This window comes from Lepisosteus oculatus, chromosome 17 (genome assembly GCF_040954835.1).
Source record: "Lepisosteus oculatus isolate fLepOcu1 chromosome 17, fLepOcu1.hap2, whole genome shotgun sequence".
NCBI lineage: Eukaryota > Metazoa > Chordata > Actinopteri > Semionotiformes > Lepisosteidae > Lepisosteus > Lepisosteus oculatus.
In genome coordinates this window covers 14,072,497-14,098,174 of record NC_090712.1, presented here as the reverse complement: position 1 = coordinate 14,098,174, position 25,678 = coordinate 14,072,497, and the positions used below count along the sequence as shown (strand labels likewise).

The window sequence follows — 25,678 nt, the reverse complement described above, 5'->3', positions numbered from 1 at the left end:
GCCTACAGTTCACAGGTCTGTCCCTTCCTCCTTGCCCCATTCTCTCTCAAGGCTGGGGACTTCCTTGTGCTCGCCGGAGTCCCTTCGAATGAATGGGGTGGGATGGTGTTGCCCTGCTCTGCCCCAAGATTTTGAAACCCAACCCGCTCAGTATAAATAGACTCCGTGTGTAGCATTTTTGGAGTGCTGGACAGCTGGGCAACTTGGGCCATGACACTGCAGAACAAGCCACCTGACAGGGCTGCCTGCTCCAGTGCCATAGGCCTTTTTTGGAAACATGCTTTTTATTTCTGCTCTGTGCGCTGGACCCACACGAGAGCTGGAATGGTACATCAAGCAAAGCAGGGCACCTTATTTTTAGTGCCACATAGGTTGCCTGTGAGACGGCCATCCTAGCCCTGCGCATGGTTGCAGTGTATTCTGTAACATGGCTTATTTTGCCTTTAGTCCTAGCTGGATAGTAGAAACAATAGGTCTGGAAAACGTTTTTCTCTTTAATCTTTTTCTGTTCATAATTTTTAAAATTGTGCTTTCAGTTGGAGGCAGTTTCTTTATAATTCCTGAACTACAGAAAGTGATCTCACCGCTAATTCTTTGGTTTATCCAAGCTGGATTTTGTTAGTGCCTGATTTAGAACAGTAATACATTTATACCTCTATTTTTGTAATGTGTAATGTTCTTAAGGGTGAGGTTTGGTCAAAGGAGCTTAAAGCTTCTAAATTCTTTGTAACCCAAGGTTAGGTAACACTTGTGATCTATTAATAAGACACATATCGAAGAATACTGTATGGAAATATGGCATTTTGTCATTTCTACTTAGACATTTGCTGCAGTTTGCCGGTCCGTCTGAGGTTTATTCTGATTTGTTTTTCTTGGACACTTAAGGTTCACAAAAATATGAGTATTTGAATGGACATCTTTTTACGTTTCTGTCAGTAAAATGGAAATAAGTATTAATTATACTGCAATTTAATGCATTTAAGTAAACATATTAAGAAAGTAAGTAAATAAGAAACTTTGTTTTAATTTCAAAATGTTTCTGATCTGTTTTCAAGCATGTAAAGCAAAGTAATTCATGAAAATAACTCCAGTAGGATTTCAATTTTCACATTCTCCACAACATCACATTTGTCTTCATTTAATTATTTAATTGCCCAGTCAGATTGTAGCAGAACATTGCTTCAGTGATGCATTGTTTACAGTTTACATAGGCTTAATAAAATGTGCTTTAATGTGTTTATTTTATTCGGTGAATTCATTATTGCCCTAAATCGATACAACTAAGGGAAACCTCAGTGACATGCAGGGTTGTGCATTTTCTGAGTAGACATGCTGTGCTGCTTTATCTCGCAGTGTGGTTAGGAATCATAAGCCTTCTTGTATTATGCATAATGCATAAATATTTTAGGAGAATAAAAAGAGCACTTTAAATATTTGTACAACTTAATATTGTTCATTTTGTTTCATTTTGTTATGGAACTAATCCAGTAGCCTTAGGTACAGTTCATTTTGGTGCACATAATTTCTTGTTTAAACGGTGTTCAAGGCTGGACTGACCAGATCGACATGGGCTTCATAACTATTACGCTGATGTGGAATCTCATGTCTATACCTGTTGAAATCAATACTGAAATGAGTGTGTGTAATTGTACCATTCAGCAAAAAGGTTTTCTCTATTCAGTCTGTTCTGGATTATACCTTTGCTGGCCCTGCAGCTGCCTCCACGGCCACTATGACTGTGATTTGATGAAGCTGTCTTGAAATACAAAATCTAATAATAATGATGTCCAGATGTTTAATGTAAAGTCTGAGTCAGTTTTTTTTTGTATGGCAGTACCAGTCCTGTAAAGGGTTCCTGGATGAAGAACATATTGTGAAAAAGTATTTTATCATAATTTTTCTTGAATTTAACAAAACTAGTTTAACTGTTCTGCATTCTGATTCCTGCACACTGTGGGTATGATGGGTATGAGAGACAGCTGACATTGTAAACCAGTATTGCAACACCCACGCTTCCTTGCAGTCTTGTCTGGGGCTTGTGCACTCTTGACATCTTCCTGCAGAACTGGAAAACCTTTCGGTGGCCTGGGGCTCCAGGGAGAGGCTTCACTGAGCTCTGTGCACATCACACTGTCACCTTCAGCAGTCGACCCAGCAATCGTTACCTCAGAGGCACAAAAAGAAACCAGCCTTCGTAGCCCTGTCTGCATCGGCTTTGGGTTCAAAATAACCAGCCAGTGTGTTGAAAGGAATATTAAACTTTACACTTCTTGAAGAGATTTGTTGCTCTAAAACTACTGATGTTTGTGTAGGTACGTCAGTCCCTCCCTGGCTTATTTGAAACTACTGTGCCCAAACATGCCCCACACAGGCTGCTGTGCTGCTCCAGCTGCTGCTTTCCAGTCCTGTCGCCCAGACTGGAGATTGTTCGCAATAGCTTGGGAGAATTAAAGGAAACGGGAGAGTTTACTTTCAAGGCTGTGACTGTACAGCTAAGTTAGCTGAGCTGAAACTGCGTTGATGTAACACCTAAGCAAGTGACTCACAGGATGGCAGAAAAGCTTTTGTGTAATTGGTGTTCTGATTGGCAACTTTACACAGCAGGGGTGGCTATAGATTGGTAAGCACAGAAAAATGTGAGACAGATGTTCTTGGAGATAGTTAAATTAGGAAAGCCACTGCTGGGTAATAGTCCCGTGTGGTATAGATGTCTGTAGTTATATACTTGAGGAGGTGAGGTATGGGGTTCAAGATTTTTACAGGTTTGAATATTACAGTTTTAGATTTTTTTTTATAAAAGTAATTGAACGAACAAGTCCAATCTTTAGCCTTTTCAAAACTTTATCTACATGTCATTTGGTATTTGGCTTCATTTGGCAGTGGGATGCAGTAATAATCTTACACCAGGTTAACATGTTCTACATCCGGCTGCTGTGTGTCAAGAGTTCTGTCTACTGTGTGAGTTTGATTTACAAATAACATACTTTATACTGAGTTACTTTCCAGAAAGATGGCTTCATCCAGCTAGACTACATGAATTTTGTTGTTTTTGCCATAGCCTAAGAAGGTTATCGTCACAATCAAAATATAATCTAGATTGGTGTGTTGGGATTATTTTGTGTTAACTTCTAAATCCTGAAGTGTGGACTTGTGTATTTTCCTTGGTCTCAAAATAGCTTAGAATTTCCCTAGCTGCCTCATACTGGGTTTACATTCCAGAAGCAGTGGGGAAATGATGGGCTAGACTATAACAGACACCCTGCCGGAGGTTGTCGAACACTAGGTTAATCCTGACTTTCAGTTTTTTTTAATGAGACTGTTCACAGTTCATTTGATAGAACAGTGGTTAGATGTAAAGTTATATTTAGTGAGCATAAATCTATAGATTGCAGATTTTGAAACAAAAAAGGACTTTTTAGATTGTGCTCAGTCATTGCCACGGGCAGAACAAAAGTTTACGGAAGTTCTCGATAGATATTCCCCCTTCTGTTTCATATATGTGGGCAGACAAGGTGCCAGTGCTTTCCTGCCCCACACCTTTGTCAAGTGAAGTGGGTGACAGCCCCACTGCGAATGGATAAATGCCAGGTGTGCTATCAAGCTGCTCAGCACAGTCACACACTGCAAATTGTTGCTTGAGAGCTTTGTGACAAAGAATCCTGCAGTGTTGGTAATGGCTCTTGTTAAAACGGTTCCCTCTTCTGTTGAAACTTGAACCTTTTATCTCGTGCCTTAACTGAAAACCTTATGAGTCTATGGTTTAGAGAGTTAACGTTTTGGTTTGCTTAAAATAAAAGTTAGTGTTAACTCCTGGACTGTTTGAAATTTAATATTTAAAGGAAGGGGAGTGAGCTGTCTTCAGGTAGAGAGATTGAAAAAATATATCATTGATGACATCTAAATATTGCATGTTGTGATTTCTGTGATTTAGGTGTGATAATGTTTTAACAGCTGGCTGGATGTCCAGCCCTTGACCACGCATGAGCCCTTGAACACTTTTCTTAGAACAGTTTATATGTATGCCATACATGACACACTTGCAGTACGGCACAGAACGTTTTCACCTCTCACCTCTTGACAAGTGCAACAGAACGAAGACCTTGCATTATCGTCTGTGAGCTGTTTTCCTCTGTTCTCAGAGGCTCGTAATCAAAAACAAGCCTTTGCAGTCTGTTCTTTTAAATGCCTGCTTCAGGGCAGTAGTGCGCATGTGATCCCTGGGTTGTCCTGGGGACTGGACCAGCCTACAAGGTCTTTCACCTTGCTGGAGACCTTCTTCACGTTCAGGTTACTGCTGTTACTCTGTTGGTAGTTTGTACAGGTAAGATACATCCGCCAGAGTATACAGTTAATTATTGGTTTTAAATACAATAGGGCATTTTCCTCATTAATTCATATCAAAGCAGCCTTTTACTCAAGAGGCAAGACTCAAATATATTCTTATATTTAGGAATAGATTTTTATTTATGTAGACTTTATATATAATATAAATGTCATAATAGACATTTGACTCCTTTTGAGGTGGTTGAGATGTAGCTACCATCACCATCTTAGTGATGGAAATACTTTCTGCTGTGGCAACATCAAACATGCATGTTTTACAGAGTTCTGAAAAAATTCCATTCCTGACTTCTCACTTAAACTCAGGGACACCGATTTTCCAGCTTGTGATGTTCCCCTCCGATTTCCAGTGCCCGGTAGATGCTGCTGTCTCAGACCTGCTGAGTCTATAATGATTTTCTATTTCTGTTATCTGGGTCATTTGTGGTCGTTAAGATAGACACACAGTCAGCCCTGTCTATTAAACGTTCATTTGGGACACCCGTTGCCAAACTAGTTGATGTATCTTCTGTCAGGCACTTAGTGGGAGAAGGGAATTAGCAGTAAATGCCTGTATAATGTGTTAGTGTTAGATTGCACTGCCTTCTTTAATGGACTCAGACCTCAGCCCAGTAGGTCCTAATCATAAGTAGTCTTCAGTTTGAAAGTGTGAACTTTGGGACAGCTTTGTGTGTCTCTGGGGTGTGTGTCCTTTGGGTGACTCTGGGGTCTGTGACTGGGTTTCAAGGCAATGTTCAAAGAAAATATGAATTTAACAGACAGCAGCTGATCAATTTCCAGGTCACAAGGGAGTGCATGGTGTGTGCTTGAAATCACAAATGAAGTTTTTGGTAGTTTCATCAGGAATGTAAGTGATGAAGGTAGAGATCATTTTGAAAAGGAATGGTATCCATTCTGTGAAGAGTAGATACAGTTTGCATCCACTGTTTCCGTATCCTAGTTAGAACTGAGGAACAGATGAATTACAAAGTTGATTAGGATGTTTTGGCTAGAAACTGGTTCCTTCTATCATGACGCTAAAACTTGGTCACAGGAGGGGTTTTTAGGAAGAAAACCATACAGACCAGGCAATGATGGGTATGTTGTTAGAGCCTCTAGTACACAATTTAAGGTATCAGCTGATCACTAGCACAAGTCAGGAATCCGGAGAAGCTGGAGAGATTCTGCATGAAGGAATGGTCAAATATGCCATCGTCCCCTTTTGGCGTCAGTATTGTTTGGATTATTTAAAACTGCTCCTTTCATGTAAATACAATACTTATGAATTTTCAGTTGTGATATCTAACCAGCAATAGAAATATGCTTATTATGGCTTTGTAGTTACTGTAGCAATATGAGTAATCATTTAGAGAGGAGCATGCATTCAGTAGTGATCTGTTACCTAAGGAAAAAAGGCTTATCTCCATCTGAGTCATAAATCATACATTTCTCTTTTAACATAAATATGAGGATTATGGAGGATTAAAGGCAGGTGTTTTCATATTGACATGGTGGATGAACTTAGTCATGTGCCCTTTTTGCCACCGGTATTCATTTACAGTAGTCAAGTGGCTGAATTGTTTTTACTTTCTGTATGCATTGCAGCTGTCGTTCTAATTTACATCAGACTTCAACATACATGCTATCATGAACTACAAGCAGTTATAGATGAATGAATATCTGGAGAGTGCAAACAATTTACTGTACACCTGTTTTTGGCTATTTACTGTACACGTTTGTTTTTGACCATTTACTGTACAAATGTATCAGTTAAGGATGCTCAGGGGAGATGCCTTGATGGTTTCAGGCAGTGACTCAGTATGATCAAACTTCAGTGTATTCGAGTAGCTTTTTCTTAGCGTTGTGCAGTGGAACCTGCTTGTCCTTTGATCTCTGTTTAACAAATTAATTTTGGTAATTCTTTTTCACCATTACAGACTGCTTGTCTGTGCTATTTTTATCATGTAACCATCTGGGTTATTGCTGAAGCTTTCTTATGAACCTGGTTACAAAAGTGACACCTTATCTTTTTGCCCTTCTTTGAACTCTGACCATTCCTGTTCTCCAAATTGTTATACACTGCTTTAGGGTGGTGATACAAACCTGTTTTTAATGTAAAGAAATGAACCTGAGGTGATGTTTTTTAGGGCAGCTTTTGTTTTATTAAGGATGTATAAACGAAGAGGCAAAAACCCTTGTGGAAACCAAGATCTATGACGTTTTTAAAAGGGGGTCGAGAGGGACCAGTTTATTTGTAGCCATAAATGTTTTATCTGTTTGTTTCCCAGGTGGCGCACTGAGCAATGGGTGCATTTCTGGACAAACCGAAGACGGAGAAACACAACGCTCATGGTGCAGGCAACGGTCTGCGCTATGGGCTGAGCAGCATGCAGGGCTGGCGCGTGGAGATGGAGGACGCCCACACAGCGGTGGTGGGAATCCCACATGGCCTGGAGGACTGGTCCTTCTTCGCCGTGTACGACGGGCACGCTGGCTCCCGAGTAGCCAACTACTGCTCCAAACACCTCCTAGAGCACATCACGGGCAACGAGAACTTCCGCGGCACAGAGAAGCCCGGCTCGTCCCCGGATCTCACCGTCGAGAGCGTGAAGAGCGGGATCCGGGCCGGCTTCTTGAAGATCGACGAGTACATGCGCAACTTCTCCGACCTGCGCAACGGCATGGACCGCAGCGGCTCCACGGCGGTGGCCGTGCTCGCGTCCCCGGAGCACCTCTACTTCATCAACTGCGGCGACTCGCGGGCGGTGCTGTACCGCAGCTCCCAGGTCTGCTTCTCCACGCAGGACCACAAGCCCTGCAACCCGCGGGAAAAGGAGCGCATCCAGAACGCCGGCGGCAGCGTGATGATCCAGAGGGTGAACGGCTCGCTGGCCGTCTCCCGCGCCCTCGGGGACTACGACTACAAGTGCGTGGACGGCAAGGGCCCCACGGAGCAGCTGGTGTCGCCCGAGCCGGAGGTGTACGAGATCCCGCGGGCCGAGGAGGATGAGTTTGTGGTGCTAGCCTGCGATGGGATCTGGGACGTCATGAGCAACGAGGAGCTCTGCGAGTTTGTCAAGTCCCGGCTGGAGGTCACAGACGACCTGGAGAAGGTGTGCAACTCTGTGGTGGACACCTGTCTACACAAGGTATGTGGGATCGCACCGTGCTTGGTTGTCATGCCTATACACAACAGCTGTTCTGCTCAGTCTTTTGTAGGTAATCTGTATGTGTGTTTTTTAAAAACTCATTAAGCGTACATCAAGGATGGGAAAATATTAGAAGAATCAAGACTAAAAATTACAAAAAAAAATCAACTGTAGCAGTGCAGAAAGCCTTGTGGTAGAAATTGGATGAAAATAATGTTCCTTTCTTTTCTCAGCTTTCAAGCAGTGCAAATAGTTCTGTTTTCCTTGTAAGTGATCGTTTATATACTGGCCACAGGGTCTTGACAGTATCAGACTGCTTGTCTGATGGTTCTGTTTGTTCCGTTTTAACATTCAGGTGAATGTGATTCAGCCATTCCTGATTTTAGTTATTATAATGCTTTTTTTGCAAATGTTACATGCCTGGCTCATTGTGTTTCAGATTTATATGTGTCTTGCCCTTTCTTAACTTGAAACAACTAGCTTTTTTATGGGAAGTTCAAAAACGAATAAGAAAGCATGCATTGAAGCCGGGTAAATCTGGCCTGCTGACTCTGCATTACCCAGATGAGGTCACAAGGCTTCTTAATATCCAGCCCAGCTGTAAAGCTCCTGCTGAGTCCATTCCCTACAGAGATAAGATACTGACTCTGTGCTAATCTGAGGAAAGTAATGTATTAACTTTTCCTGACTCTCATGACCACAGATTCACTGATACAGCAGCATGGTGCCACTTTATAAATGAATCCTTTCAACAAAGAATGTAACATTTATTTTCAGTTTCAGAGAGTGACTGTCATTTGCCCTGCCGATTTAACAGTGATGGCGTGTTGAATATGGAATCTTGTGTCATCTGTCCCAGTTCCCCTTCATAATATTTAGTGATTTTCTTATGAAAAGTTTTCTGAATCAGAAATAAAGTCTTGCCAAATCCCTCTTTAGCTGTCTATCAGAATGTGCGTTGTTTTGATTGATCCTTCAACACGTCACACTGTGTGTGAGTGTGAATGTGTGCAGAGTTAGCATATCCTTTCCCAGTGTAGCCATTAGGAGCCGTAAGTGCTTTTGTTGGTTTTGATTTTGTTGAACCAGAGGTTCCTCAGGGGTCAGCTTTGGCAGTGGCCCAACATGGGGTTAATTTCATTGTACAGAAGCCTTTGATTTACTACCTTTTATTCATGTTAAATAATTTTCAAAGTTTTACTTTGGGGCTTTTTGAAATTTGCTTTAAGTTAATAAAGAAGGGGGTTAAACCCTTTGTTTGTGGCACAGGATGCATTCAGGCCCAGCCACACCCTTGACATTGTGAGTATATTGACACTGCTGTCCTGAGGAGATCTGGTACAGCAGGAGGCCTGGGAACAAACCTGAAATCCTAAACAACTTTACCTGGGCTACAAAACATGACAATGCACTGCTTGTGGATTATAATTGTGAGTTTATTAAAATAGATTCTGACCATAAGATTTATTTTCAGCCTTCATTATGTTAAGTATTACCCATTTTGGTACTGTTGCTTTCATTAAAAAGAAGGCACTTCTGACCGGGCAGTGAAGATCAGAAACAGTTCTCTAACTGTTTATTATTAGAACTGTGGCAGGCAGAAAGCATGCTTTGCAAAGCGCCTGTAGGCATGTGCTTGTCACAGCCTTCATTATTCAGAGGTCATTTAAGCTGGAAGTTTGGGTTCATTGGCTTGTTCATTTTCTGTAACAGTCAGGTCTAGAGCGATTTGTCTAGTGTTCTAAAGTGAAGAGCTCTGACAGTGTGAAAAGGCCCTTTCCTTTACATTAAGTATCTCAGTGTACAAAAATGCTGTATGCAGTACTGAATACAAAAATCTGATTTACTACTGGACATGCAATACATTCAACATCCTGTTTTCCAGTGTGTAAAATAATATTGTCTCCCAATTATGTCATTCTGAAACTACAGCAGAGGGAAGTGCAGTGTTTCATCTGTCTGCTGTTCTCTGCCAGTGTTTATAATGTCTTGTGTATTACGTCTTGTGGTGTGGAAAAAAGATGGGGACTTGTGTCTTTTCATTTTAGTGCATATGGTGAATTCTTCCCAAAGATAAACAAGGAGCTTTCTTTTAACACACTGTATGGACTCATGCCAAGGCTAGGCATTTTGTAGCTCTGGGTTTATGAAGAAATAAAATAATGCAGAATTCCTTTTTAAAAAGATAAAAACAAGTAACTTTATAAACTCTTTTGTGACTAGATTATTATCGCATATCTCTCAATCTGGTAATAAGATTAGAACAGCTGTTAAGGAAAAGTGTTTCAGAGTGATGTTTTCTGTGGGCTTCATTCCTTTGCAAAAGAGCAGTGTGTGATTAGTCCTGTCTTTCTGTTGCAGGGGAGTCGTGATAACATGAGTGTTGTGCTAGTATGTTTCATGAATGCTCCCAAGGTGTCGGAAGAGGCAGTGAAGCAAGATGCTGAGCTGGACAAGTACTTGGAGTCACGAGTGGAAGGTAAGAATAGAGCTGGTCACTTCATCTGGAAATCACTATGGCAAATACAAAACATTGTACAAACCACTGTAGCAAATAGCTTGGACAGGCAGTGTGTCTACCTGCTGTCTTGTTCTTACACCAGCAAAGCAACAGGTAGAAGTGTTCAGTTCACCACACATATAGACATTTACAGATCAAAGTCTTTGACTTGTCAAACGAATCCAGCTGAAGGCAAGTGTACACTTTTCTCTGTGCAATGATTTTACTGCTTGACTTAAATCAAAATGCTTTAAGCCTGTGCTCACAATGGCATAAGCCATTGAACTACTGTAAGTAACATATGTGATTATGTCATTTCCCCACCTGTAGTAATTTTAGGGGAATGTGAATGTGTGAATTGTTTGATTTTTCTCCATTAGGAAAGTACAATGTTGGATAGGTGTGAAAGCTCGCTGTGATCCAAAGTAGGTATAATCAGACTGTCTTTTGGGATGACATGATTAACTTACTGTTTTTTTTCAGTAAATAGTAGGCTTAACCTTTATGGGAGTGTAATGTTGAGTATAAGGTTAACCATGTGGTAGAGTCTCATTCTAGAAATGTCACTGAAAGGTTTGAAGCTCTGCTGACTATATAAATAACTGAACTGTAACGTAACTGAGTCTACAGCCACATCAAATGATAAATGACAATGCAAAGGAAATTTTGGTTGGGTGTACTCATAGCAAAAGCATCTGCATGGTATAAAGCAGAGGAAAGGCAATTAAAAACAGACTGCTTTCTTTTCTCTGACGCCTCTTGTTTTTAAGACAGTGGAACATGTCTGTGCTGCTATTAAAAATACATATACTGTACTAAAAACAGAGGTTTCTCTATTTTTCAAAGACACCAGGCAATCTGTGTTATAACCCACATCATTCACATTGAACACTGGTGTATACCCACTCAGTATTTTCTCTGTTAAATTAATTTCCTACCATGTTTTCATGGTAGTATTTGTTGATAGAGCATCACTGATCAAAAACTATTTTGAAATCTGTTCATAAAGCCAGATTCTTTTCACTTGATGAGACCTTTCAGACCATGTTAGTAAGATGTTATAAATGAAGAGATGAATATATGTATTAATGCTTACCTGAATGTTTTTATTTTTCTTAAAAACTAAGCATATGAATGGCAAGAATTGATTTGGTGGTTGTTGTGACTTCGATTCCATTTGTTTCCTATAGTACTTTTAAAATTGTTTTCTTATAATATGCGTTTTTTCTGTGCCATTTAAAGTTTTAGGCAAGAATTAAAAAAATTAAAAAGTCTGGGGTTATGTAAACTCTTCTTTTGAGTTGGATGAGAGCTGTGGAATAAAGTAGCCTGAACACTGAAAATACCAGAAAGAGCTATGTCTCCTGCTTTGGTTAAAAATGTTTTGGCTGAACATCGAGCTGGCTGCCTGCCTGCAACCTCAGCCTGTGTTCCTGGGCTTCCTCCCCAGCCCACACTGGGCAGCAGCCCTGGCATTGACTGAGCCTGCAGGGCACTGCCCAAGGAACCCCCTCTGAGCACACTGCTGATCTGCACTTTAGTTTTTAATTCACAAGAAAGTCCCACAAAGCTTGCGAGGGGGGTCAAGATGTTGTTCAAACAAACGGCTGCTTGTTTGAGTCAGCAAGAGAGGTCAGAGCTTGTTTCGTAGGCCTTGGAATTGAGAAGCGGGCTTGTTTTTGTTTGACTTTTTTGTTCTTGTTTACATCTCTGGTTTCACTTTTGAGACTTGGCTCAGAGTCTGCAGCACTAACATAAGGCTGCTTATTGCTGTGTACAGGGGGAATGAGACAAGTCAATCCTCAGATAGTGCTTTCCATATAGTAAATCTTAAGGTTGTGTGGAAATAATTTAAAGAAAAATGAGAATTTATACTCTGTTGCTTCAACTGTAATGCATTTAGGTTTTCTTAAGCACCATAAAAATGCATTAGCATCATAGTATGCTGTAGTATGCTATTATGTATATGGATAAATTAAGGTATACAATAAGGCTTGGAAGACTGCATGAGGAATTAATGAATGCTTATTGAAAAAAGTATTGTGTTTATTTTATATTAGCCTGACTTTGCATGAACCAGTCAAGGTTCTCTCCAGAACACAAGTTGAACTCTTTGATAGAGGAGTTATGGGTTCGAGCCTGGTCACTATCTGGCTGTGACCGGGATTCCCCAAGGTGTGCAAAACAGTTGGCTGAGCATCATCAAACGAATGGTTGCAATTAGTGTGCAGGGCTCTCTTGGCTCACTGTAACCTCCTTGGGAACTTACAAGGTTGCATTGCTCTTGCGAAGGATGTGCGCCTCCGTCACTCACAACTGAATCTCCTGCATGGGGCTGTGTAGCCTGTGACGTATTCAAAACACAGTTGGCTTGCAGATTGATGGAACAGAGGAGTCTGCCTACACTTCTTTGTTCTTTCCAGTGTGCAGTTGCAAGGTTTGTAACTGTGCTCTGAGACTAATGTAAACAATGAGCTCCATTAGCATGTCCAAAAGGTGGGCAAAACAGTAATATGTGATTCTAAAAGTTGAAACCATAAAAACAATAAGATAGGCTAATAGTTCTGATGATGTTGGTTCTGTCGCTCGTAGCATAAAATGTACACAATGAGGTCAGTTAGTTCTGCCTTCCCTGTGCTTATGGAATGAGGCTCATACTGCTGGCATGTCAAAAGCTCCTCCCTGTCATCACTCACTGAAGGGACACCAGATGCTCTCTGACCCTGGGCTCACAAGTTATCTGCTGCACCGCACGGAGTAGCCTCATGGTCAGCCATGGTCACACTGCTTGCCAAAACACTCGAGAACTCTCCTCACACTGCACAACAGGCCAACTGAGGTGATGCTTCGGGACGCGCAGGTGTCTTCAAGACAGCCAGAGCCCCTAGGTGCATATTTAACTCTCAAGATTTAATGCTTACATATTAATCAGGATTAATATTTGTAATAATAACAAAACAGTCATTTTTTTTAGCAAGACCCAACATGTGAGAAGAACTACATACAGACGTTGGTTTCATGAAGGCATGGTGACAAAAGGAGCATGAGGTCATCTCTGCTAAGATGTTTTGGATATTATCATCACTGGGATACAGAAATATAGTGCAGGAAAAAGATACTCCAGAGTGAGATGTCTGTACTGGGGTCATCGACAGAAAACTGCTTTTTAAGTTGACTTTCCTTATTACACCAACAAAAACTTAGTAATACTTCTGTAATTACCATACCTTACTGTTGCCCTAGCTTTTAACAGTTAACAAAATAAAGTGTATGTACGCATCGTTTTATTTAATTCTCAAATTTCATTTAAAATACTTTTGTTTTCCATTGGATTCCAGTAAACAAATCGGCCGTATAATTTAATTTACCATGTATTTAAACAAAATGCGTGCAACCAATTTTTTGTACCAGAACTGGTTTTCGTAACTGCTTTTTAAAGGAAAGTGCTACCTCAGAAATTATGTATTTTGGTTCAGTGAAGACACGCACTGTCTAGGCTTTTGCACAGGGCTATAATTGCATCAGCTCACGCTGAAGCGCTTTTCTTTGAAATTGTGCACCCTTGTAGCAGTGATTATGCTGTGATAAGAATTTAGTGAAAATGCACTGGTCCATAAACATTTTTGATTGTTTGCCTTAAGGAAAGGGATTAAAAGCAGGCAAAGAGCATGCTTTTAAAATTTCACATAAATTTCAAGTATTTATGTTGGAGAAAATGAAGGAATTGTTGGTCTCAGTTAATACTGATGCATTTCTTTATTATTTAGTGTATTATTCCAAGACTGTCCATTGTGACAGTCTCCTTGGGTGTTACAAAATAGAATTTGATTTTATTTGCATGGATGTCATTACATCGGCAGTGGCTAGTGTACAGAGATTAAAAATGGTCTTGAGCAGAACTTGGAACAGTGGCACAACAGGACTCGAATTAAAAAAGATGCTACCATATTTTTTTACCAAGGTCATTTATTAAGCTATATGCTGTATGGGTCTTGCACTGAGCCTGTGGGTAGCTCTGAATTCAGGAGCTGAGCCTTCATTCAGATCTGATGGGCTTCATTGCAAGTCCTGAGCTCGGGATGAGTCCTGTGAATGAGATGGCTGCAGGGGAGAAGGATGTGAAGGAAGCAGAATGGAGAAACTAGGATGTGATGAGACTGGTTGTTGCTGGGTAACGGGTTGTGCTCTGGGAGCTGCAAGATGCTGTGATGCCAGTGTGAGTCAGCTGAACAGCCTGTTCTCCTCCCTGCAGTTCTTATAGCCGGCCCAGTTCTATAACTAGTTTATTCTCCTTCTGTCTCCTCTCTTTGTCTTTTGTCTTCTGCTCTCTTTGGCTATGGCCAGGTGATGGCTATGGCACCCCCACCCCCCACCACAGCATCTCTTTTTCCTTTCCATGTTTGTCTGATCTTTTCTATCCCCTATTTATTGAAAGAATCCATTTTCTTGATACCCAGAAGAGTCTGTTTTTTCTCTATTTGAGGGCAGTTGGAAGCTGGTTCTTTGGTTGCTGATAGTCAGTGCAGCCTTCTTTTCTCATTTGTCTACCTGTAATCACACCCCCACTTCTCCAGGCAGTATGCCCTCTGTCTGGCCTTCCCTGCTGCCCTACAGTACCTTCCCTCCCGTCTGCCTTGCCTCCTGCAGGCAGGTTCATGATTTGCACCTGGATTACTGCAGCTGTCAGACGCAATTAACTGCTTTCAAACTCAAAGGTGGTTTTTGCTGCTTTCTTTTTCCTTACATATTGAAAAGATTACTTGCTAATGATCACTTATTTCCTAGCAGTTGTTTAATAGTTTACTTTGCACCACCTTTAAGTACATGAACTGCTTTTTTGAGTCTTAAGAATTATCTTCTTTTGGAGAGCTTTGAGTGGGGACTCTGTTGGTGTGTGAGCTGCAAAAGAACATATGAGGGTTAGATTCTTTGCAGGAGGAATTAAAACGCGTTGATGAGGACTGTTTTTCCTCACACTACAAGAAGACTCCACAGCAAACATTTTTTCTGCTTTTCAACATGGAGTCACATGTACTTGTTCCTTCTTCTTTTGATGTCTTGTTGAAAAAAGCCTAGGTTTTCAATAAACCTGTGGAAATAAAACTTACTGTTATCAAAATTGTTTTTTTCTGCTTAAAGAAATAAATAAAAAAAATGTTAAAATCAGTGTGGTAATGTTGGTTTCCATAGTGTGATCTTTGTGTGTGGATAGGTGACTTTCTGTTTCCTATATTGCACAGTTGGTGCTCATAGGAGTGTTTTATTCTCCTCTTCAGCACAGTGTGGCTGTCTGTGTGCAGCAAGTGTGATATTCTCTGCTTTAAAACTTGCTCCGTTCTTCCTGTTCTCATATGTGTTCCTCAGTGTCTGAAAAGCAGGTCACTCCTCACTAGGCCTTCTGCATATACTGGTCTCCCTGGGACTGGCCTTGAAGAAAAATCCAGCATTTGGAAACTGCTGCTGGAGCTCTCCAGTGAGTCTCTTAGGCCTGTAATGTAGAACACACCCAGACGAGACAGGCCTTCTCACTCTCTGCACAGCCAGGGGTTGCTGTGTCCTGTTTCAGCTGAGGAAAGACTTCAGCCAAAAGTTGAACTAAAATAGTGAACCATATTGCATATGAATTTATAATTGTCTAAAGATTATTGAAAGTATCACAAGGTTATTTTTTTGTTTTTTGATATTCTTAAATATAAATATGCAGTGAACTGTATGTTCAAATATTTTGCTCACTTATGAAGTATGAGCAGTTCAATTGATGCATATACCTTGTTTTATCTTCCTTTTGGTGTTGTAAGACTCTTGTCTGAGTTGCCTGGCACTTGATCTCATGCAGACTGGAATTATTAGCAGTTTTATTTTTTGTATTGTCTTTGTATCATATGTATGTTCAGCTGGAACATGCGTCCATTTCTTGTTTACATCCAGTGCTTTTACACAAAGTGGTAACATGTTGTTTTGATTTTTTTTGTCTGTGTGTCGGTCCTCTTGCAGAGATCATGGAGACGTCTGGTGAGGAAGGTGCTCCTGATTTGGTCCATGTGATGCGCAACTTGTCGACTGAAAACATCCCCAACCTGCCCCCTGGAGGAGGCCTGGCCAGCAAGTATGAACCTCCATTCCCTCACACCTGAGAACCCTTTGGCTTCCCTTTTCTTCGAGTCATTCACACATTTAGCTTTTCATACTTCAATCGGCTTAGCTCATTGAAACACAACTTGTAATATAATGACACACTTTGTTCTGCAATAAAACAAAGGAAAATAATTAAATGTAGAAATAATACAAACTCAAGGATTTAATAGTGGATGTATATTATTGTTGTATATTATATATATATATTATTGCAACTATATTGCTGTAAGTAGTTCCCACTTGCATATATTTAACCGTAAAAATTTGTGCAAATCAGAATCACGAAAATTAGGCTAGCGTGACTGCAACAGGAGATCTTGGGGACTTTGAAAGAGGGGGGGGGGGGGGATTGTTGGGGTATTTTGGCAATAGCTTCAGTGACCAAGACGGCTCAACCTGCTGATGCTTCATGAGCAGCAGTTTCCAAGTGATGTCAGCATTGAACTCTTCGGCAAAGAGCAGCAGTGGGAGGAAGTACACACGACAGTGCACAAGATAGTGATGTTTGTCCATAAATTCAGATGTATGGCAAAACATAGAAGCAGCTGCATTTGACTGCAAATTTCGACCCTGGGGCGCAAGCAGTTTACTGAGAACTCCACAGAGCATGATTCTATAGTTGGATTGCATTGCACAGTGCACTCATTACACCAGCAATGCATGTCTGGGAGTCCAGTGGTGCAAAGAGCGCATGCAATAGTCTACTGAGCAGTGGAGAAATATGGTGTGGTCTGATGAATCGTCATTCACTGTGTTGTAGCAGTGAAGGGTTCTAGTGGTTATGAACGTCTGTGTGGTGCAGTTCTCTGGCATGGTTGGGTGCTCTCATTCCGTTAGAAGGCAAAAGGCCATGCTAGTTACTACTGAATTGGACTGAGTGATCTTAACTCAATGTTGTAACTTTTTTTTTTCTGCTGGAAGAGGTGTCTTCCAGGTTGACAGTGCCATTATTCATGGATGTCTGGTTGCTTGGTGGTTTGATCAGCATTACCCATTTATCATATCAGTCATCATATCTGACACAAGTTGAGCATTCACTGGATACTTTGGAACTGCGCCTTAGATTTTCCACTTCCTTCAATCTGGTGTGAGTTGATTGACATCCCTCTGGCATAGTTTTAAACACCCGGTACGTTTTGTGCATACAGACCACATCCATATCTATCTGCGCTAGTGCTTCCATTTCTTGTGCACTACCTGTATGTTTTTTCAGACATACATGCTGCGTATCTGCCAGTGAATTTTTATCTCTTAACAGGCTGTTGTGGAATTTTAGATAAAACAACATCAGTGTCTAAAGTACATGAAATGTTGAAAGTTAACTGCAGTTTAGCACACCAGAATTAGTTTTCTATTATGTTTTGAAAAATGTTAAAGACCTTAAAATACCCATTTGGCAGTAGTCATAGCACTAGCATCTTCAGAAAAGGCCATTTTAGCCCTTTAGAATATTAAGGCCTGATGTTTTATATTTATTTAAACCTAGGCAGGCTTGTTTTCAGACCAAACTGCATTCCCGCTTCGCTGGCTTCACTGGCTTTCTGAAGCCAAAATGTCAACTGGAGGAATCCACATGAAAATAATAAATGTGAGCATTTAAGAGATAGCACATATTCTCAAATGAGTATTCACATAAACTGTCTGATATGGAATATTAAGCTAATTGATTATTTCTTTCATGTTGGAATACTGCCAGTCATGTTCCAAATACATAGCACCTCAACTAATAATAATTTAATATTTGGCTGCTTTTAATCACGTTGAATGTCTGGATATGGAATTACCCTGTCAGCTCTTATATTAGCTGAGTTGTAATGAGCCCTTTTCTTTCCCAAGAATCTCACTGTACGGACGTCTTCTTGGTGACTGATCAGCGAATAGACTCATTCATGTGTCCCATCTGCATTGGACTTGTAGAATGAAGGTCACCTCGCTCACAGATCCTCCACACTGTCTGCTCTGCTCCATTTCTTTTATGTGGACTGTAAATTAGTGACACATTTTCATAAAAGAAAACAAATTCACTGGGGAGCAGCTTAATTTCTAAAGACAAATCTTTTTTTGAACACTCTGTATGTTCTGTTCGTAGCAATAGAAAATAATTCAAACCCAGAATCCTAGTTTTGCAACTGAGTGATTTAGGCTCAGGCATAGTACTGTTACAGAGGCATTATACCTGGTAGCAAAGAGACCTGGTTGATATTGAGGAGTTAATAAATTTGGTTCAGTAATTCCATGCAATATCTTCTGTCCTTAATGTTTGCTTTTTTCCTTTCTTTAAGTGCTCTTTACACAGCCTGCCTATACTAGTGTTGGCACCAGTCTAACCCAGAGGTCCAGCAGGTTTTCACCACTATGATCATGGCCAGAATGTATGCTTCACTCTAACATTAACAAGCATAATGCAAAACCTTTGGCTACAGCTCTCCACTCTGTCATCAAGTGTAGAGAACAGCATGTTCTTAGTTGTATTCATGATAAATTGAGCGGAAAGGTTATGAAACCCTCAGACAAACAACTTCCCGGGTAGTGAGAAATAATAGCATTTATTACAAACTAGTCTCCTTTAATCTTCTGTTAAATGGATTACATATGCTGTTGTCTAAACTGTGCAGCAGTGTGTACTGACAGGTTCCTGTGTGTATTTGAAAGGTTTAGTGTGAGAGTGAGCAGTACTGAATGCAATTTGTTTTTTGACAGCCCAAGACCTAGCTGACACTCTGAGTCACACAGGTTGGATGGTACAGTGGAGTAAATTTAAATAAAGTTCAACAGCTGTAAGCTAATGCACTCACACCAAAGAAACTGCTTATAATTTTCCAAATCTATCAGTAATCTATTTTATTCACTGTTCAGACGGTTGGGTTTTGATCTACTGCATCCAGAGAGATTTCTGATATTTAGCACTGGGAGGGTTTGTGTGTGTTACCAGGAACGTAGATTCTAGATAGGTTCAGCATTTTTGTTATAACGCAGTAGTCCACACAATGGTATGATAAGGGCTTTTGAGATTTCATTTTCAAATCCTTGTGTGTGATTTCACTTGTACCATTTGAGACAAATACACTGAAGGAAACCAGGCTCAAGGTTTGAAGCAGTTTTAGGCTGGAATACTGCCTTTTCATGTTGTAGTATGCTTCCAATGTTATTGCTTTAATAACATCTTAATTTAATTTAATTTAAAAAAACATTCTTAGTTTTGCAGGTAGAACCATTTTAGTGACCATCACGGACTTATAATGTCTGGATTCCTAACGCGGTGCTGGTTGTCTCGTTTGCAGGCGCAGTGTGATTGAAGCAGTGTACAACAGGCTGAATCCCCATCGGGAGGAGGACGGGGTGAGTGGGGGGTTTTGTGACAATTCCTCTGAACTGAATTCCCATGTATGCTTGCAGCTCCTTTATTTTAGGGTCAGTGCAGTCCTACAAAATCCCTTGCAGTTTATGAGACACTCCTTTATGCAAAGACAACTTTTTCAGTACATCCAGCTGCAAAGAGTGGGTGTATTTCAGCATTTGCCACACACTGTCACGAAGATTTTTTTTAATGTATGTTTTGCACTTTAGTTTTCTTTGTATAACTTTATTGAGCATTTTTGAGTCAAAAAATATTTTCAAAACCTTAAATGCTTAACAAAAGTAAGAATACCTGGAGTGACTCATGTATATGAACTATATATATGAAAGAATATACAACACGGTAATGTGCAATACAAGCTGGGGCTGAATCATTGAAGCCCACAGTGGCTGCAGTGTGTACTAGTCTGCTTTGGGAACCCTGTTGTATATTTTACAATGTATTGTGGAGTGAATCTATGGACCAATGCAAGTACGGGGAATTAGAAAGATGACCTGCTTTTTGGAATGAGGACACGATTGGGTTGTTGTTTGACAGTGGGGATTTCAGTGTCCATAGGTATCAGGGACCACAATACGTTACATCTTGTAGAAATGAGTGGCGTTCTTTGATTTCGGCTGAATTTCTCCTCTCCTCTCGCTCGCCTTTTGTCTTATTTGTAAGAACACTCCAATTGAAAGTCATAAAAAAGGGTTTTAAGACACAAACTCATCAATCATCAATTTCCCTACGGGATTAATAAAGTATTATCTAGCTATCTAAACTCTTGACTGTCTTGATCAAATGTGCTTCCTGTTTTAGTTAAGTTATGGGTTTATTGAGTAGTACTGGATGTCCGGAGCCTGCTGTTGTGGATGACAGTTTGTATGAAGTGGCAAGTACTTGGTCCAAGGGGATATATATATCTGTGTGCTGGTGTCTAATCTTCCTTCTGGTGTTGAAGCATGGTACAGTTTCAGCAGTTCCAAAACCCAGGAGCCTTGATCTTGATGTTGCATTGCCTTATAAGTGGGCAGTGCAAAAAAATCTTGATTGTTCTGTATAGCCCTTGGGTTTCTTCCAATCTGCCCAGTGTCGTCATAATGATCCAAAAGACTCCTTGATATGACTCTATTTTGTGAAATGGATCTATGAAAGTGTAGGTGACCCTCATACAGTTTAAAGGTAATGTACATCTGAATATGTGAAGCTTTGAACCGCTGGGGTTTATTACTCTCTGCACAGATGACTGGACCAGATGAAAAATGGGCGGACTGGTAAAGAAGTAGTTATCTCCTGATGCATCAGCAAAACATGTCTCTATGCTTTGATATCTTGGGGTTTCTTTGAGAACATGTTTACTGTTAACCAGAGGCATGCTTAATAGTGGTACCGCTCTAAAGCAGATACCCATAGGTTCCTGGCACACCACTTGGCTAATCACGTGTTTGGCTTCCTTATTACTGCAGCCTTCCTGTGTAATTTGGTAAGTGTGTGCATACATTCAATGTGCCTCTCTTATTGTATTTAATGGTTACTTGCTCTTTTTCAGACAACGCATATTTGTGTAAAAATTCCATTTGTTTTCCTGACAAAATGAGCGTGTTGTTTATCTTCTGAATGTAGGTTTTGATTGTACAGTAACAGCTTGTTTCACAAGCTTGGTTTTTCTATGCTGAAGATGGGAGCAGTTTTAGTTCTCTTCTGAGTGAAGGAAAAATTGCTGAATGGTACATTTAATACGAACATAAGGTCTTGGATCTGTTGGTGCAGTCAAATAAAGTCCTTTTCTGATTTTATAATAAATAAAATAGATATTAGGATATGAAGTTGCTCCGAATACGGACTTATCATTTCTAACTTTTAATTTCCATAGTACCTTAGTTGTAGACTTCATAGTCCATTCTTTCATTGGAAAATAAGGTGTATAAAATAAGGAAGGAAAAGGTAAGAAACTTATCTATACCTTTTTTATTTTAAAATAGTTCAACGTTTTACTTAATTTAACTTTAGTTTTTGTAGGACACTTTTGGACATACTGTACCATAAGTGTAGAAGACATTGCTCAGTGTTGGTCTAAGTGAGCAGTGGTTATGATTTTCTGGGTGTTGGAGGGCTCTAATTTCTTCTACCTGTGAAGCTCTTGATGGTGACATTGTCATTTTCCATTCAAGCAATGAGGGTAGTAGTGAGAGACATTTAGGTCCCTAGTAGGTAGTATCTGGTACCTTCTAAACTGGGAATGAATAGTAAGTGTCACCAGTTTTGTCAGGTAGAACTGGAGTTCATGTGCTGCAGCACCAAGGGGAACTAATGACAACAGGCTCAATGTTGGTCGTCTTTGCACAGTAAGAACAGGGCAGAGTTAACTATTCCTGGGTAGGAGTGAGGAAGCAGGCAGTTGAGCATGTGCAGTACTCTTGATGGCCAAAAACAAGCAATGTCAACAACTTGGAGAGGAGAAACTATGTGAGCATTAGTAGCCCTATGTTTTCAGTTTGAAGAATAAGACTTACAAATAAACTCTGCTGAGATGTTTGGAGATCTTTTGATGTTTTTTTTTTTTGTAGGGGTTGTTGATCTATGAATAGCACTTTCCCCCCCGTTTATTAAAAAGATTTGTGTTAATAGCTGCTTTAAGCAGCTTTAGCACATGCTGCAATTGGTGGTGATGAGATGCAGTGCTTTATTTTGCAGCACAGGTGTGCAGCGAGTTCAAAGGCAGATGGAGGGTTATGGTTCACTTCAAAGGAAAGCACAACTGTCTTTTTGCTTCAGTTGTTCTTCAGCCATATGGTTCTAGATTTATTGTGTGTGTGTTAGGGTGTTCCTGTGAGAGTGGAGTAGCCCGTGCTATTGTCTTAGTTCTGAACATGCTAGGACATAGGTATTTTTATTCCATAACCTAATCTCGGCACTGGCTTTTGACCAACATCTTGTAAGGGTTTTCCTGCAATTTGTAACTTTATGAATTTGTGAGGGTTGCTCCATTCTTGCTAGAACACCTCCCCCAAAAAATGGTTTTCCTTGGACATATGTGAATGGCTGTTTCATTGTTGTTGGAACCCCTCTAGTCTTGAGCGCTTCGCAAGTCTAGCCTGCCTACTGATACTGGGGTCTTGCATCTTGACAAGGACTTCCCTGGAGCTGCGGAGGGCGGGACCACGGCCAAGATGCTGGAGGCTCTCCGGCAGTTCCGTATTAATCACAGGGGTGACTGCCGCCACACCCTGGAGGAGGTGCTGTCCACTTTCAGGCTGGCTAAAGAGCCAGGCGCTGAGCCCTCCTCTCAAGCTGAGCTCCCTTCCTCTCCGCCACCCTCGCCAGCTGGGGCGCCCGAGGACGCAGAGAGACGCCCGAGCGAAGCGCCAGCCCCCGAGGAGGACCCCCAGGCTCACCACAAAGACATGGCCAATCCGTGACCCCTCCCCCCCCACTGCCCACCTCTGGGCCTCTAGTCTGGACTTCTGGACTAAAACACTCCCTTGTGACCCAGCTAGAGTACAGGATTTTGTTTGAATTGTTTAATTAGATTCTGCTTCTTCAGAGCATGGCAAATTCAACAGTCCCGTCTAATGCTAGGATAACTCAGCTGAGCGGATGGGTCGGTGTCTCTACTTTTCCTTTTCTTGAAGTGGGGAAACATGAAGTACTTGCCATCCAGCTAGTATTTCCCTGGCTGCGGGGAAAGCAGGGTTAGGGTCTTAGTCCGCCAGAAAAACCCCGATTGGGTTCACCTCATGTTTGAGTGTCATGACCTGCTCAGAGTTATTTTCTAACCTTAACCAAAATGTGGAAGACTAGCTGGTGTCAGTACAGATAAGCATAATTGTATGGCAGTGTATAAGTAGTGGTGTTGTACGTTGAAGTGGATAGTGTGACTCTTTGTAGTAGAAACCTATATTTGGAAGGTAACAAGGACAGACTTCTGATTGTCTTGAACTGAATTTCACTTTCATTTTGCTACTTTGTAGATTTCACCAATAGAATGTACACTCTATAGCCTTAAGGAAAGGAAACTAGAATGATCCAATTTTTAATATTTTAAGACTGTTACTCAATGTTAACATGTTTCACAACAGAAGAGCTAATGTATACACTGGATTGGTTTATGCATAACTTCTGTTAAAGGCACATAGTGTAAGTCTTTTTCTTAAATATAAAGGCATGGATTGTGAACTTGGGTTTACTTCATGACTGCTCAGAAAGTCCTAGACCTTTTAAGTGGTCTTCAGTATGTTAGAGATTTTAGCCCTGCTAGGCATGCTTTTGGCATGTCATGCATGTGTGTTGTGCATTTTGTGTTATTGTTGTCTTGTTGCTGTAGCAACAGAAAATAACATCCATTAATGTCTGTAGCAGTTGGAACCTCCCTGCCTGTGTGTCTGTCTGCTGTTACCCTGTCTGTGGGAATGAATGCATGATTAGGAACAGGTGCTAGTGACATTTATCATGGTTTGGAGTGTCCTCTGTCACTCTGCCCACAGTCTCTCCCTGGTGCGCCTGTCCTTTGGAATCCACTCACATCTGTGTCTGAAACCAAATGTGCAGAATAAAACCTTTCTTTAATTGAGAAATACCTTGTGTTCGTTTCATTCCCCTGTTTCCGAGAGCCTCACAGTTCATAATCACCCCGTTACAACTGTCTGTTTGAGGTGATGTATGTTGTCGAAGCTGCAGGACACCAGAATAGAATATCCCTCTCTATCCGTGAAGCACACTGAAGTTCAAAGTATACTGTAACATTTCCAGAGGTTTGTTTTAAGTCAGCATAAGTTCAAGGTAGCCTACCCGAAAATGTTTGATTAATTCAATTATATAAAATGACAATGCATGCCTTCTTTCTGTGCTAATTTATAGTCTAGAGAGTGGGAGAGAGTTTAAAATGTGATATTGTTCAGACAGGTCATATCCCATTGAGAAAGAAGTTGTGAATGCTGGTTACTGAGGTGACAGAGCTGGGCTGCATCCTGTGGCTTTTGGGTCTTATCAGACAGGAGCAGTCTCTGTGATGATGCAGATTTCAACCTTCTTAAAATTCTTTATTGTAAGAGTTGATTCCAATGCATAATGGTTGTGCTAATGGGTAAGCATAAGTACCTGCATGTATAATATGTTAACCAGAGTCTGACTTGTGAATGTCATAGAAAAATGGGCTCATAATTTTAAATTAGCCTCGGCAGTAGTTCACTGCAGCTGCCATTTGATGTGAAATATATGAAATGTTAAAGACTTTACATATTAAAAATGTTTGAAATGGAATGAGCAAGATAAGGCAAATGGCTTCCTCTCTTGTAGAACCTTGTGGGCACTTGTATTAAAAGGCATGTTGCTAGTTCACATGCGGGCAAGGAGCTGGCACTAACCGTGTCCGTGCAGCACCGCTGTGGAGACGCAGCTGCTGCCATTACCTCATCCGTGGGGGTCGGATAGCCTCTTCTGTCAACAGGAGTGCACAATTAGATCAGCAGTTTTTACTTAAAGACAAATACGACAAGGCCCTTACAGTAACCTGTTATTAACCTCCTGGCTCAACATTGGATGTGGGGAGTGAAGCAAGGGGAGCAGGGTGATGGGTGAAGACTAAAGCGTTGAAATTTGGGGAATGATGCAGTTGGAAACAGTCACTGGGCAGTAAGTAGCAGAATCCATTGCTAGTGAGAGGTCAAAAGTTGGTTTAGAAGATGGAGACATTAATACCTACTCCTGTTTATTTCTTTGAATGTGTGGGAGTATAAAGAAGTTTTGCGATGAACCCTATCTTTTCTTATAGAGGCAGAGAGATGAAGTGATACAAGCTGCAACCAAAGCAGGATCTTCTGTATGTCATCAGTAACATGTTCCACTAATGTTAATAAAACAGTATCATTCCTGTTGACGCAAACGCAGGGCTTTCTTCTCTGGCTACACTTCTGTTCTCTTTTGGTGCTGAATTACCTCTGTTAATGAAACATGTTGGATTTACAGTGGAGCTTTGGACTGCTTTTGCCAGTATGCATTTTTTAAACGTTTTTCATGGGATTCTACCCTAAATCTTCCAAGCAGCTTTTTCAGCTTAGACCCTCAGAAAATGTTACTATGTTTTTGCCTTTTATTTTATGCTGCCTGTGTCATTTTTTAAACAAAATACAAATAAAGATGACTATAAAATTTTGAACCTGTTTTGTTGTCCTCCTTCTGTCTGAAATATAAAGTGACAGAAAAGTGTTTTTTGCCAGTATTTCACGACAGTGAAGA

General features: G+C 40.7%; 1 protein-coding gene across 5 annotated transcripts in view; it reads left to right on the top strand.

Moving 5' to 3' along the window:
- The window catches only part of ppm1ba (protein phosphatase, Mg2+/Mn2+ dependent, 1Ba), a 53,825-nt gene that overhangs the window by 24,881 nt on the left and 3,266 nt on the right, over nt 1-25,678 (top strand). For 3 of the 5 annotated variants that reach the window (XM_015362902.2, XM_069180008.1, XM_015362903.2), the window contains exons 2-6: nt 6,609-7,469; nt 9,831-9,948; nt 15,964-16,075; nt 19,386-19,443; nt 22,576-24,018. In XM_015362902.2, coding sequence (XP_015218388.1) covers nt 6,624-7,469; nt 9,831-9,948; nt 15,964-16,075; nt 19,386-19,443; nt 22,576-22,863 — 1,422 coding nt within the window. In that variant the 5' untranslated portion in view covers nt 6,609-6,623 and the 3' untranslated portion in view covers nt 22,864-24,018. Of the gene's footprint in view, nt 1-6,608; nt 7,470-9,830; nt 9,949-15,963; nt 16,076-19,385; nt 19,444-22,575; nt 24,019-25,214; nt 25,599-25,678 lie in introns of those variants that run through there. The other 2 variants (XM_015362904.2, XM_006638642.3) reach the window with 2 other exon arrangements.